This window comes from Microcaecilia unicolor, chromosome 3 (genome assembly GCF_901765095.1).
Source record: "Microcaecilia unicolor chromosome 3, aMicUni1.1, whole genome shotgun sequence".
In the NCBI taxonomy this organism is placed as follows: Eukaryota; Metazoa; Chordata; class Amphibia; order Gymnophiona; family Siphonopidae; genus Microcaecilia; species Microcaecilia unicolor.
This window is the reverse complement of record NC_044033.1, coordinates 351,431,903-351,446,872: the sequence shown is the minus strand read 5'-3', so window position 1 is coordinate 351,446,872 and position 14,970 is coordinate 351,431,903. Positions and strand designations below refer to the sequence as shown.

General features: G+C 47.4%; 1 protein-coding gene across 1 annotated transcript in view; it reads left to right on the top strand.

Annotated features, from left to right (window-relative positions):
- AIG1 (androgen induced 1) overlaps positions 1-14,970 on the top strand; it is a 241,340-nt gene that overhangs the window by 77,604 nt on the left and 148,766 nt on the right. Inside the window, exon 2 of the mRNA XM_030198497.1 lies at positions 6,060-6,215. Coding sequence (XP_030054357.1) covers positions 6,060-6,215 — 156 coding nt within the window. The remainder of the gene's footprint in view (positions 1-6,059; positions 6,216-14,970) is intronic.

Here is a 14,970-nt window from a genome sequence, read left to right as displayed (position 1 = left end):
CCCTTTTGGCTCTGCCATTATGCTGGGGACGAAACGCCCGCCTAGAACCTTCCACGTGCATGATGCCATGCACACCTTAATTTCGGCTCAATGGGATGTCCCGGAAGCGAGCATCAAAGTGGCTAGGGCTATGTCCCGCCTCTATCCTTTGCCTGAAAGTGAACGTGAGGCCTATCTATGGCCTACCGTGGATTCTTTAATCACTGCGGTGACTAAGAAAACGGCTTTGCCGGTGGAAGGTGGCACGGCCCTAAAGGACGCCCAAGACAGAAGATTGGAGGCGGCCTTAAGGTCGTCCTTTGAGGCGACTGCTTTAAGTTTGCAGGCCTCGGTTTGCGGTTCCTATGTGGCCAGGGCGTGCCTGACTATGGTGCAGCGGGCTTCCCCCTCGGATCATTCCTTGAGGGCTGATTGGCCGGCCCTGGAATCGGGCTTAGCCTATTTGGCAGACTTGCTGTATGATGTCTTGAGAGCCTCAGCTAAAGGCATGGCTCAGACAGTCTCTGCGCGGCGGTGGCTTTGGCTGAAACATTGGTCTGCTGACCACGCCTCTAAATCCCGCCTGGCTAGATTGCCTTTTAAAGGCAAGCTGCTCTTTGGGGTCGAGCTGGACAAAATCGTGACCGATCTTGGCACGTCTAAGGGCAAGAAGTTACCAGAGGTCAGGGCTCGGGCTAGTACTCGTTCCGGTACCTCCAGAGGACGGTTTCAGGAAGCCCGTCGGTACCGCCCGGGCAGGTCGGGCTCCTCTGCCCCCTCTTCCTTCAAGAGGACTTTCTCCCCCAAGCAGCATTCCTTTCGCAGAGACCGCCGTCCCGGAGGTGCTCCCTCCGGTCCTCCCCTAGGGTCTCGTACCCAATGACGGGGCCTTGGTCCACGCCCCAGTGCAGATTGGAGGACGGCTGTCCTCGTTTCTGGGCGAGTGGACCACAATAACTTCAGACGCTTGGGTGCTGGAAGTCATCAGAGACGGCTACAAGCTAGAGTTCTGCCGACCCTTAAGAGACGGGTTTGTACTCTCTCCCTGCAAGTCTCCGGTCAAAGCTGTGGCAGTGCAGCAGACCTTGGACAACCTGATCCGCCTGGGTGCGGTCGTTCCGGTGCCAGAAAATCAGATTGGCAAGGGACGTTACTCCATTTACTTTGTGGTACCAAAGAAAGGAGGTTCTGTCCGGCCTATCCTCGACCTCAAAGGGGTCAATCGGGCCTTGAAAGTGCGGCACTTTCGCATGGAGACTCTCCGCTCTGTTATAGCGGCAGTGAAGGCAGGAGAGTTCTTGGCTTCCTTGGACATCAAGGAAGCGTACCTGCATATTCCCATCTGGCCTCCTCATCAACGCTTTCTGCGTTTTGCAGTCCTGGGACGACACTTCCAGTTCAGAGCCCTCCCTTTCGGGTTGGCTACTGCTTCGCGGACCTTTTCCAAAGTAATGGTGGTCATCGCGGCCTTCCTGCGAAAGGAAGGAGTCCAAGTCCATCCTTATCTGGACGACTGGTTGATCCGAGCCCCCTCTTATGCAGAGTGCGGCAAAGCTGTGAACCGGGTGGTTGCTCTCTTGAGCTCCCTGGGGTGGATCATCAACTGGGAGAAGAGCCAGCTGCGCCCGACTCAGTCCCTGGAGTATTTGGGAGTTCGATTCGACACCCAAGTGGGCAGAGTGTTCCTGCCAGACAATCAGATTGTCAAACTTCAGGCTCAGGTGGACCAGTTCCGAGTAGCCTCTCCTCTTCGGGCTTGGGACTATGTGCAGCTGTTGGGCTCTATGACGGCCACGATGGAAGTAGTGCCCTGGGCCAGGGCTCATATGAGACCACTACAACACTCTCTGTTGCAGCGCTGGACTCCGATGTCGGAGGATTATGCTGTGCGCCTTCCCTTGGACCCAGCAGTGCGCAAGGCGCTGAGCTGGTGGCTGCAGACAGACAAGTTGTCTGCAGGAATGCCTCTGGTGACCCCAGAGTGGATTGTCGTCACGACGGACGCCTCTTTGACGGGCTGGGGAGCCCACTGCTTGGGAAGGACAGCGCAGGGGCTCTGGTCTCCTGCAGAGGCAAAGTGGTCTATCAACCTCCTGGAACTCAGAGCCATTCGGTTGGCGCTTTTGGAGTTCATCCCGGTACTGGCGTTGAAGCCAGTACGGGTCCTGTCGGACAATGCCACTGCTGTGGCCTATGTCAACCGCCAGGGAGGTACCAAGAGCGCCCCTCTAGCCAAGGAGGCCATGAATCTATGCCAGTGGGCGGAAGCGAACCTGGAACAGCTGTCAGCGGCCCACATTGCCGGAGTCATGAATGTCAAGGCAGACTTTCTCAGTCGCCATGCCTTGGAGCCCGGAGAGTGGCAGCTATCTGCTCAGGCGTTCTTGGACATCACGAAGCGCTGGGGCCAGCCGAGCCTAGATCTGATGGCGTCATCGGCCAATTGCCAAGTGCCGCGCTTTTTCAGCAGAGGACGGGACCCTCGATCCCTGGGAGTAGATGCTCTTCTCCAACAGTGGCCGACACAAGAGCTTCTCTATGTGTTCCCGCCCTGGCCCATGTTGGGCAGGGTGCTAGACCGGGTGGCAAAGCATCCGGGACGGATAATCCTGGTGGGTCCGGACTGGCCCAGACGTCCCTGGTATGCGGACTTGATCAGGCTCTCAGTCGACGATCCTCTGCGACTGCCTGTGGAGCAGGGCCTGTTACATCAGGGTCCCGTGGTGATGGAGGATCCCTCCCCCTTTGGTCTTACGGCCTGGCTATTGAGCGGCAGCGTCTGAGAAAGAAGGGCTTCTCAGACAAGGTCATTGCCACTATGCTGAGAGCGAGGAAGCGCTCTACTTCTACTGCTTACGCCAGGGTTTGGCGTACCTTTGCAGCGTGGTGTGAAGCAGGCTCACTTTCTCCCTTCACTGCTCCAATTTCTTCAGTGTTGGCGTTCCTGCAAGAAGGTCTGGAGAAAGGCCTGTCGCTCAGTTCCCTTAAAGTCCAGGTAGCGGCTCTGGCTTGCTTCAGGGGCCGCCTGAAGGGTGCTTCCCTGGCTTCGCAGCCAGATGTGGTGCGCTTTCTCAAGGGAGTTAATCACCTGCGCCCTCCTCTGCACTCAGTGGTGCCTGCGTGGAATCTCAACCTGGTGCTAAGAGCCTTGCAGAAGCCGCCTTTTGAACCCTTGTCGAGGGCATCTCTGAAAGACCTGACGTTGAAAGCAGTCTTTTTGGTGGCTATCACTTCAGCCAGAAGAGTTTCCGAGTTCCAGGCGCTCTCATGTCGAGAGCCTTTTCTGCAGTTCACTGAGGCAGGAGTGACTATTCGCACAGTGCCTTCCTTCCTGCCCAAGATTGTTTCTCGCTTCCATGTGAATCAGCAGCTCTGTCTCCCTTCCTTTCGTAGGGAGGACTACCCAGAGGAATACTCTGCTCTCAGAGGTCTGGATGTGAGACGAGTCATCATCAGATACTTGGAAGTGACCAATGATTTCCGGAAATCGGATCATCTGTTTGTCCTGTTTGCAGGTCCTCGTAGGGGTCTGCAGGCTGCTAAGCCTACAGTGGCAAGATGGGTCAAGGAAGCCATTGCAGCGGCTTATGTGGCCGCGGGGAAGGTGCCGCCTATCCAGCTGAAGGCTCACTCCACAAGGGCTCAGGCGGCCTCGATGGCAGAGGCCGGTTCCGTCTCCTTGGAAGAGATATGCAAGGCGGCAACTTGGGCTTCGGCCCATACATTCTCCAAGCATTACCGCTTGACTGTGGCTGCTCGGGCGGAGGCCCGGTTTGGAGCTTCAGTGTTGCGGTCAGGGATTTCTATGTCCCGCCCTGGGTGAGTACTGCTTCGGTACATCCCACCAGTCTATGGATTGATCAGCTTGATGATATGGAAGGTAAAATTATGTATCATACCTGATAATTTTCTTTCCATTAATCATAGCTGATCAATCCATAGCCCCTCCCAGATATCTGTACTGTTTATATTCTGGTTGAATTTTAGGTTCAAGTTTAGTCTTCAGTTACTTCACGAGGACTTCGTGTTCAAGTTTTTTCACTTGGATTCTTCAAGAGTTGAGACGAGTTTGTGTTACAGTGAGCTGCTGCATTCCTCTCCCCTCCGTTTTACGGGGCTGGATTGAGACTTAAATTCTGCCGGCACTCCCTCCCGCTTCGTGCGGCTGTAGGGCAGCTTTGTACTCCTCCCGCTTCGGCGGTGTTAGGGTCAGTCAGCTCCTCCCGCGGTTGCGGTTGCAGGATAAGCCAGATCCCCCCGCATCGGCGGGGTGGTGTCCCTCCCCCGCTCCGCGGGGATGAGCTGGACGGATTCCCCTCCCCCACTTGTGTGGGGATGAGCTGGGTTAATTTCCCTCCCCCGTTTCGGCGGTGGTGAGCTGGGCAGAGTGTCCCTTTGTGGGTGTAATTCTCTAAGTGCTGAGTCCTGCGGATGGAGCTTTGATATCGACATACTGAGGAGTTTCCGGCAGCACCTGACCACATATAGGGAGGCAAAAGGATTGCTCTCTATCTCCACCTGCTGGTAGATGGACACAACCACCAGTCTATGGATTGATCAGCTATGATTAATGGAAAGAAAATTATCAGGTATGATACATAATTTTACCTTCCATAATTACAATGTATTGTAAGCCACTCTGAGGTGGGAAAATGTGGGATACAAATGCAATGAAATAAATAAATAAATGTGGTATATATCATTCAGTGTAAAAAATGCAATGAAGGGTGCTACTTTGGAGAAACAAGTCAGATGCTAAAGAAGAGATTTAATTTACATAGACACCATATGAAAAATGCTAGTACCAACCAGGATGTCACCTCTGTAGGACATTGTACCAGTGATTTTATGATAAGAATACTGAAAGGGAACTTTAAACAATACAGGATCGTAAGACCTTTGAAGCCAGAATAATTAAATATTTTGACACCCACCAGACAGGACTTAACAAAGATCTGGGTTTTCTAGCCCATTATCCTATATAATAATTCTCACTTCCAACGTTCTAATGTGCCTGAAACTGTGGCTCCCTCGGAGGTGGTCTGCTAGGCAGTTTAGAATGCACTGATGTCAGTGATGTCACTGACAGCTGATTCCAAGGCAAAGGGAGGAGTAGGGAAACACGCTCTGCGTGTTTCCCTACTCCTCCCCCTGCCTACCAATCAGCTCTCAGTGCCCCCCCTCGGCGCAACACCCAAGCCCCTCTGCCCCGGCGCAGCACCAAAGCCCCTACCCCCCCTCTCGGGCACATCAACTCCCTTGCCACCCGCAGCCGCCAATACTAACGCTGTCCGGCTGCTGCTGCTTCTCCTTTGGAGCAGCAGCGGCCGGTACAAAAAGAAAAAAGCCAAAAAAAGATTTTTAACCTGAAACGTGGCTTCGTAGACAGCCATCTGGCATTGGCTGTCGTCACTGCAGCCGCTCCTCCTCTCCCCTCCACGTCACTGCCCCGCTCCTCCTCTCCCTCCCTCCCTGCCTCCGAGTTCCAGGGTCGTCCCCTCCCTGCCTCCCTCCGAGTTTCAGGGTCCCCTCCCTCCCCTGCATTATGCTGTCTCCCCTGCATTCATCCATATGCAGGCAACGTCCTCTGTGCCCTGCCCTCTCCATTCATCCATGTGCAGCATCTCTCCCCTGCCCCCTCCACCTCCCTCTGAGTTCCAGTGTCCCCCTCCTTCCCTCCCTCCCCCCTCCGAGTTCCAGGGTCCCCCCTCCCTCTGTCCCTCCGTCCCTCCCTCCCAGTTCCAGGGTCCCATGGAACTGAGAGGGAGGGGAGACAGAGAACGTTGGAGGAGTGACGTCAGCAGGTGGTTACAATCCCAGTGACACACATTGGAGGAGAAAGTTGGAGGAGAACGTTGCAGGAGTGATGTCAGCAGGTGGTTACGATCCCAGTGAGACACATTGGAATGTTGGAGGAGCAAATTATTATATTAGATTTGTATTCCTTATGAGAGAGAATGTGTGCTGGGAGTCTCTACCATGGGTTTTGGTTCTGATTGGGTATTTGCTTGTTAACAATATGATGTTTATTCTTAAGATCTTATCTTTGGACTTATCATTGCTGAATTTAACCTGTATAGGTTATCCAGGCGATCTTCTTTGGGATCTGTGTGCTGACGGACCTTTCCAGTCTTCTGACCAAGGGCAGCGATAACCAAGAGCAAGAGAGACAGTTAAGAAAACTCATCTCCCTCCGTGACTGGATAATGGCAGTTTTAGCTTTTCCTGTGGGAGTTGTAAGTATGATAATGATAAGCACTTCATGGATAGTTCATCTAACAACTTTGACTGTCTGTTGCTGCTGTAAAGTCTGATGATGATAATTGTAGTAATAATAATAATTTTTACAAAAATAGAGTAGCAGACAGAGGCAAGAAAGCAAATTAAAGAATTCACTTATTTTTTTTTTTTAATTTAAACTTTTTTTCAGGTTAAAGAATTCAATTTTATATACACTGCTAGGAAGATTGCCTCATTAGACATGTTTGGTTTTAGTTGGCTTTCAAATGGTGAAAGTGAGCCTGAGATATAACCAAACATTTATTTTGGTACTACAGTATTCTTTTGAGGGATAATTGATTTTTAATGTGAAGCTGAATACACCAAATTATATTACAGTGTTTATTTTAGAATTACTATTCACATTTAGGTGTGCACAAACTGGCATATAGGTAGGATATATATGTCTAAAACTAAAAGTTTCAAGTTTATTAGGACTTGATATACCGCTCTTATGCAATAATCAGAGCAGTGTAGAATATAAAAATGTAAATCAGAAAATAGAAAGGAACTACAGGAGTGGCCTAGTGGTTAGGGTGGTGGACTTTGGTCCTGAGGAACTGAGTTTGATTCCCGGCACAGGCAACTTCTTGTGACTCTGGGCAAGTCACTTAACCCTCCATTGCCTGCCGCATTGAGCCTGCCATGAGTGGGAAAGTGTGGGGTACAAATGTAACAAAAAAAAAAAACTATAAAAACTCAAAGGATAGAAGGAGGGGTGTGAAGTCTAGGATGCTTGCCTCTGTGGTTAACTGCTGACAGGTCGATCCATGGCTAGTCATGAGCAAAATTTGTTAGTAAATAAATAACATTTTAAGGTCTTGTTTAAATTTCCAAAAGGAGCTTTCTAGGCAGAGAAACGAGTAGGGCATTTCAAATGGAGGGACCAATTATGCTGAAAATGAGAGAGCAGATGAAGTTGTGGCATACAGTATGGAGAGTAGGAATGAGGAGCATATTTACTGATAGGAATGAAGGAGCCTTGGTGGCACATAGGAGCAGGACAGGTAGTGGGGTATGTCAGAAGTTTGAACCTTGTGAACTAGAGTGAGGATTTTGTGAGTGATTCTGTGAGTGACTGGCAATCAATGTTCTGACTTAAACTCGATCAAGTTACACCCCTCCTTTTTAGAGCCAGTGTTGAGCCGCATGGCTGCATTTTAAATGAGTTGGAGGCAATGAGTGACATGTTTTCTGATGCCATGGAGTAGAGAATTACAGTAGTCTAGACGGGTAATTTCAAATTAGTGGTCAAGGACACGGAAAGCAGTGTAATCAAGGAGACAACGAATGGAATAGATTTGTTTGAGTCTATAGAAGCAACTTTTAACAGCGTTAGATACCGGAGGTTTAAAAGTTAAGGTTTTCATCTAGAAAGACACGTAAGACTTTTATAGATGGAACAAAAGTTATATGCTTCCCTGCTAACATAACTTGGGGGGGGGGGGGGGGCAAGGGTTATGTGGCAATCCCCGGGATGGCTAAAATTGAGGCCCTTAGTTTTCTTAGGGTTGAGTCAAAATTTATGGGAATGGTGCCAAGTGGCTATGCAATCCAGATGCTGATTAGGGGTGCGAATGTCTCCGTCATCAGTGCAGGATATACTGGCCAAAATCTGGATATTGTCAGCATAGATGAAGGGGGTTTAGATGAAGGGGTTCAGTCCCAGAGGTTGAATAAGGTTTAACAGAGAGGAAAGGAATATATTAAATAAGGTGGGTGCAAGGATGGATCCTTGTGGGATGCCGCAGAGAAGGGAATAGGTGTTGGAAGCTGAAGATAGGTCAAACATAGTCCCATGAAACCAGTCAAGAACAGTAAGAACAGTGCCCCTGAGGCCAGTGTCTAGCGGTCGTTCTGATAGTAGTTTGTGGTCCAAAAGGTCTAGGGAGAGCAAAAGTGGAGTCTTACCTTGATCTAACACGTGGTAAATGGCAGTTAGGAGTCCCAGGAACGCAGTCTCAGTACTGTGGGTTTTCCTGAATCCTGTTTGATTAGGGTGGAGGGTGCTAGTAGTTTCCAAGTGGTCTTCTAATTGAGTCAGTACTATCCGTTCAAGAATTTTGGAGACATATATATATTATATATTATGGGAACTTGGGTTGTGGGCTGAGAATTAGTTATTGAAGAAGCAGGAAGCTTAGGGTCTTTGATCTTTGGGCAAATATATGCAAGCTTCCATGATGTAGTGACTGTTTCGGATTCCAGACTGTGAGAAATCATGGTGACCAGGAACCAGTTAAGACAGGATTGAAATCTACTAACAAAACAGGAGGAAATAGGATCATGAGGAACTGTAGTAGCCTTGACCGTTTGCATTACTTTAATAACTGGGGCAGTAATAGGGGTAAAGGTTTCTAGTTAAGTGGAATGTGGGAAATTAGGCTGTTGTAAAGCACCACTACCTTGCCCAATTGGGGAACCATGTGCAGGAAAGACTTCATGGAGGGTGACAATTTTGTCCTGAAAAGAGCTTGCTAGTGCATCAGCTGAAGGCTGAAGATCGTGGGTTAGGCCAACAGCAGGAGTCAAAGTGAAGTGCTTAAAGATTTGGTAGATTTTACCAGTGTGGGCTGCTGTAGTTATCTGAGTGGAATGGTATTGCCTCTGTGCAGACTGGACGACAGCCTTGTAGGATTTTGCCTGAGAGAGAAAACGGTCAAGCAGTAGAAGTGTACAGTGTTTATGCCAGAGGTGTTTAATATGTCTGAGATGGCGTTTATGCAACTGCAGGCCAGGGTTATGCCAGCCATTTCTCCGACTGTTGGGGCCTCTAATATGAGGACTTTGCACTGGGGCTAATTGGTTATAGATTCAAGAGATAGCAGAGTCCCAGAGAGTAGCCTGTGATTCAAGGGATGACGTGCTAAAAGTAGTAGGGCTTAGAGAGAGTTCTGTAGAAAAAAAGTCCAACATGAGATTCATAGGATCCCAAAAGCTGCCCTCTGTGGAGGTAGGGGTAGATGTTGTCTGTGGAAGGGACAGATGAAAAGTAAGAAGGTAGTGGTCCATCCATGGGAGAGGAAAGAGGCGAGATGTCTTAAGGTGAACTGAATCTGGCAGAGAGGAAAGAATAACGTCAAGGGTGTGACCTGATTTATGTGTGGGGAGAAAGACATGTTGCTTGAGAGAGAGATCCTGAACCAGCTTGAGAGAGAGATCTGCAACCAGCACAGACTCCCCATCTGCAGACAAACTTGCTAACTACTTTAATGAAAAAATAAAACTACGCAGCACACTTCCTCAGCACAACACTGACATCGAAAACTTCATCATTGACCTGGACCTAGCCCTCGATGGATACCCAGCTGACCGAATCTGGTCAACATTCACCCTCCTCACCACTGAATTAGTAACACAGGTGACTCACAGGTTCCCTAATACCCACTGCAAACTGGATACCTGTCCCAGGCATTTACTCAAATCCGCCCCCAACCGATTCACAGCAAACCTTACATCCCACCTAAACTTCATGCTACAACAAGGTCTCTTCCCCATGGAACATGGCAACATCCTACTCACCCCAATACCAAAAGACTCCAAGAAAAAAACAAGTGATCTCGCTAACTACCGCTTACTAGCAGTCAAGCTGATGGAGAGCTTGGTAACCAAACAGCTTACTGACTACATGGACAAGTTCTCAATACTAAAGGAATCACAATCAGGTTTCCGCCCCCACCACAGTACTGAAACTGCCCTAGTCACTCTCCTGGCCAAATTCAAACAGGAAATAACTACAGGTAAAAGCATACTCCTCCTTCAATTCGACATGTCGAGCTCATTCGACATGGTAAACCACAATATACTAATAAGACTCCTGGATCATTTCGGATTGGTGGAAACATACTCAATTGGATCGAGGGCTTTCTAACCACCAGAACATACCAAGTAAAATCAAACTCAACCATATCACCACCGTGGAAAGCAGCTTTCAGAGTACCTCATGGATCACCACTTTCACCAATACTCTTCAACATAATGATGATCCCACTGGCAAAGTCCTTATCCAACCAAGGCCTCAACCCGTTCATTTATGCAGACGATGGCACAATCTACATTCCCTTCAGACACGATCTGACAGAAATCACCAATGAAATCAAGATCGGCCTAAACACCATGGACTCCTGGGCAAACTCATTCCAATTGAAACTGAACACCGATAAAACACACTGCCTCATTCTCTCATCTCAACACAATAAGTACAAACCCACAACCATAAACACCCAAACCACACCCTTCCTATCTCAGACAGCCTAAAAATACTTGGCATCACAATCGACCGCAACCTTAGTCTTGAGAGCCAAGAAAACTCTGCAACAAAGAAAATGTTCCACTGAATGTGGAAACTCAAACGCATAAAACCCTTCTTCCCGAGGGAAATGTTTTGTAACCTAATACAATCAATGGTCCTAAGCCATGCAGATTATTGCAACGGAATCTATGCAGGATGTAAACAACAACTCATAAAGAAACTGTAGACTGCCCAAAACACAGCAGCCAGGCTGATATTTGTGAAAACATGATTCGAAAGTGCTAAACCCCTCCGAGAAAAACTGCATTGGCTCCCAATCAAAGAATGTATCATCTTCAAAATCTGCACCCTGGTCCACAAAATTATATACGGCAAAGTCCCAGGATACATGATAGACCTTATAGACCTACCAACCAGAAACAGAACCAGATCATCACAAACATACCTAAACCTATACTACCCAAATTGCAAAGGACTCAAATACAAAACCACTTATGCATCCAGCTTCTCCTACATAAGTACACAACTATGGAATGCACTGCCAAAAGCTGTGAAAACAATCTACGACCATGTAAACTTCAGTAAATCACTCAAAACCAATCTGTTCAAAAAGGCTTACCCCACCGACCCGCCATAAATCCCTACGCCTGGCAACACAGCAAAACCAATGATTGTGCTGGACAACATACTACCTTCCCTCTCCACGATCCACATGGTGCCTAAACACACCTACCTTATTCGACCACAACAAAACCTGTATTTGTTTCTCTACCGGACTTGGCGAACGCCTTGACGTGACTATGTAAGCCACATTGAGCCTGCAAATAGGTGGGACAATGTGGGATACAAATGTAGCAAATAAATAAATTAAGAAAATAAGATGCAAAGATGGTCCTAGGGTCATCTATATAGATATTTAGATCTCCCAAGAAGATCAGTAGAGAGGCAGACAGACAAGACTGAGTGAGGGTGCTTTGAAGCAATAGGAAAGAGGAAGCTGAAAGCAGGAGTGGTAAGTAGGTTATGGGGACAAGGCTGGATACTTATTGAAACTGGAGGATTTCAAAAGGAACGGTTGAAGGAAGAGGCAGAGGGCATATGGAAAGCTGTGAGGAGTATATAAATGCAAGATCACCGCCCTGACCAGTGTGGCGTTCACTATGAATTGTCTAGAACCCTGCTGGCGTCACCTGCATCAAAGAAGAGATATCGGAATCTAATAGCCATGATTCAATAAGGCACAGAATATCAAAGGCGTGCGAAGTAATGAGGTCATAGATGAGCATGCTTGCTGCACATAGATCGCGCGTATAGCAATCCAATCTTATGTATTTGCTGCAGGGGTATGGTAATATAATAAATATGTACAGTGGGGGAAATAAGTATTTGATCCCTTGCTGATTTTGTAAGTTTGCCCACTGACAAAGACATGAGCAGCCCATAATTGAAGGGTAGGTTATTGGTAACAGTGAGAGATAGCACATCACAAATTAAATCCGGAAAATCACATTGTGGAAAGTATATGAATTTATTTGCATTCTGCAGAGGGAAATAAGTATTTGATCCCCCACCAACCAGTAAGAGATCTGGCCCCTACAGACCAGGTAGATGCTCCAAATCAACTCGTTACCTGCATGACAGACAGCTGTCGGCAATGGTCACCTGTATGAAAGACACCTGTCCACAGACTCAGTGAATCAGTCAGACTCTAACCTCTACAAAATGGCCAAGAGCAAGGAGCTGTCTAAGGATGTCAGGGACAAGATCATACACCTGCACAAGGCTGGAATGGGCTACAAAACCATCAGTAAGACGCTGGGCGAGAAGGAGACAACTGTTGGTGCCATAGTAAGAAAATGGAAGAAGTACAAAATGACTGTCAATCGACAAAGATCTGGGGCTCCACGCAAAATCTCACCTCGTGGGGTATCCTTGATCATGAGGAAGGTTAGAAATCAGCCTACAACTACAAGGGGGGAACTTGTCAATGATCTCAAGGCAGCTGGGACCACTGTCACCACGAAAACCATTGGTAACACATTACGACATAACGGATTGCAATCCTCAAGTGCCCGCAAGGTCCCCCTGCTCCGGAAGGCACATGTGACGGCCCGTCTGAAGTTTGCCAGTGAACACCTGGATGATGCCGAGAGTGATTGGGAGAAGGTGCTGTGGTCAGATGAGACAAAAATTGAGCTCTTTGGCATGAACTCAACTCGCCGTGTTTGGAGGAAGAGAAATGCTGCCTATGACCCAAAGAACACCGTCCCCACTGTCAAGCATGGAGGTGGAAATGTTATGTTTTGGGGGTGTTTCTCTGCTAAGGGCACAGGACTACTTCACCGCATCAATGGGAGAATGGATGGGGCCATGTACCGTACAATTCTGAGTGACAACCTCCTTCCCTCCGCCAGGGCCTTAAAAATGGGTCGTGGCTGGGTCTTCCAGCACGACAATGACCCAAAACATACAGCCAAGGCAACAAAGGAGTGGCTCAGGAAGAAGCACATTAGGGTCATGGAGTGGCCTAGCCAGTCACCAGACCTTAATCCCATTGAAAACTTATGGAGGGAGCTGAAGCTGCGAGTTGCCAAGCGACAGCCCAGAACTCTTAATGATTTAGAGATGATCTGCAAAGAGGAGTGGACCAAAATTCCTCCTGACATGTGTGCAAACCTCATCATCAACTACAGAAGACGTCTGACCGCTGTGCTTGCCAACAAGGGTTTTGCCACCAAGTATTAGGTCTTGTTTGCCAGAGGGATTAAATACTTATTTCCCTCTGCAGAATGCAAATAAATTCATATACTTTCCACAATGTGATTTTCCGGATTTAATTTGTGATGTGCTATCTCTCACTGTTACCAATAACCTACCCTTCAATTATGGGCTGCTCATGTCTTTGTCAGTGGGCAAACTTACAAAATCAGCAAGGGATCAAATACTTATTTCCCCCACTGTATGTTTTAATTAAGATTTTAAATTATGCGAGAGGAATTTAATATATAAATTGTGGGAATTGCACTAACCTGCATTGTACAATGTTAAAGGAAATATACTCAGAACATAAGGACTAGATTCTTATTCTCAGGTACAGAGCAAGTTTATTTACAATACTGTACAGGTAATGCAATAATTTTAGCTCTCAGTTTGGGGATCTTATACAAGGGAAATGTGCCACAAAATTAATATTGTTAGAAAGTCTGAAATGTTAATTATGCTGGATTAATATGAACTCACTCCTAGGCTCATATGTATTCTTTCTGCTTCTGGTTGGAGTGGTGAGGGAGGTCTTGTCTTTATAGCTTGATGGTGATTCTTGCTGGAAGATAAGTCTTCGATTTTCAGATTTGTTGGGAATGGAACCTGAAGGAAGTCTTATCTTGGGTGTGTGGAGTTCATAAGTACATTACATAAGTAATGCCATACTGGGAAAAGACCAAGGGTCCATCGAGCCCAGCATCCTGTCCATGACAGCGGCCAATCCAGGCCAAGGGCACCTGGCAAGCTTCCCAAACGTACAAACATTCTATACATGTTATTCCTGGAATTGTGGATTTTTCCCAAGTCCATTTAGTAGTGGTTTATGGACTTGTCCTTTAGGAAACCGTCCAACCCCTTTTAAAACTCTGCTAAGCTAACCGCCTTCACCACTTTCTCCGGCAACGAATTCCAGAGTTTAATTATATGTTGGGTGAAGAAAAATTTTCTCCGATTTGTTTTAAATTTACTACACTGTAGATTCATTGCATGCCCCCTAGTCCTAGTATTTTTGGAAAGCGTGAACAGACGTTTCACATCCACCTGTTCCACTCCACTCATTATTTTATATACCTCTATCATGTCTCCCCTCAGCCTTCTCTTCTCCAAGCTGAATAGCCCTAGCCTCCTTAATCTTTCTTCATAGGGAAGTCGTCCCATCCCCGCTATCATTTTAGTCACCCTTTGCTGCACCTTTTCCAATTCTACTATATCTTTCTTGAGATGCAGTGACCAGAATTGAACACAATATTCAAGGTGCGGTCGCACCATGAAGCGATACAACGGCATTATAACCTTCAGCGAAGGTCTAGAGAGCGCAGGGTTCAGTGAAGGTCAAGAGAGAGTCCAGTTTTTATAATTTTTGTTGGGCCATAAGAGTTGGTCATGTAGTGTGTTTTAATCCAATCAAAACTCAGGGATAGTTGAAACTAGAGGCATAGTAGCTGACCACATGTTGTAGTACTCACCCCAAAATGTACTTTACAAGGTTAAGAGAGTCATTTATTTATTTATTACATTTGTATCCCGTGCTTTCCCGCTTATCGCAGGCTCAATGCGGCTTACATAGTAACAAGAGAATACAATCTATAGTATCTGAATCAACAAAGGAGGTATGTGGTAGGACAAATGAACAAGGGTAAATGGGATAAAAGAGGTATGAGAGAAAGGATAGGGATAGGTAAGGAAGTGGAGCGATG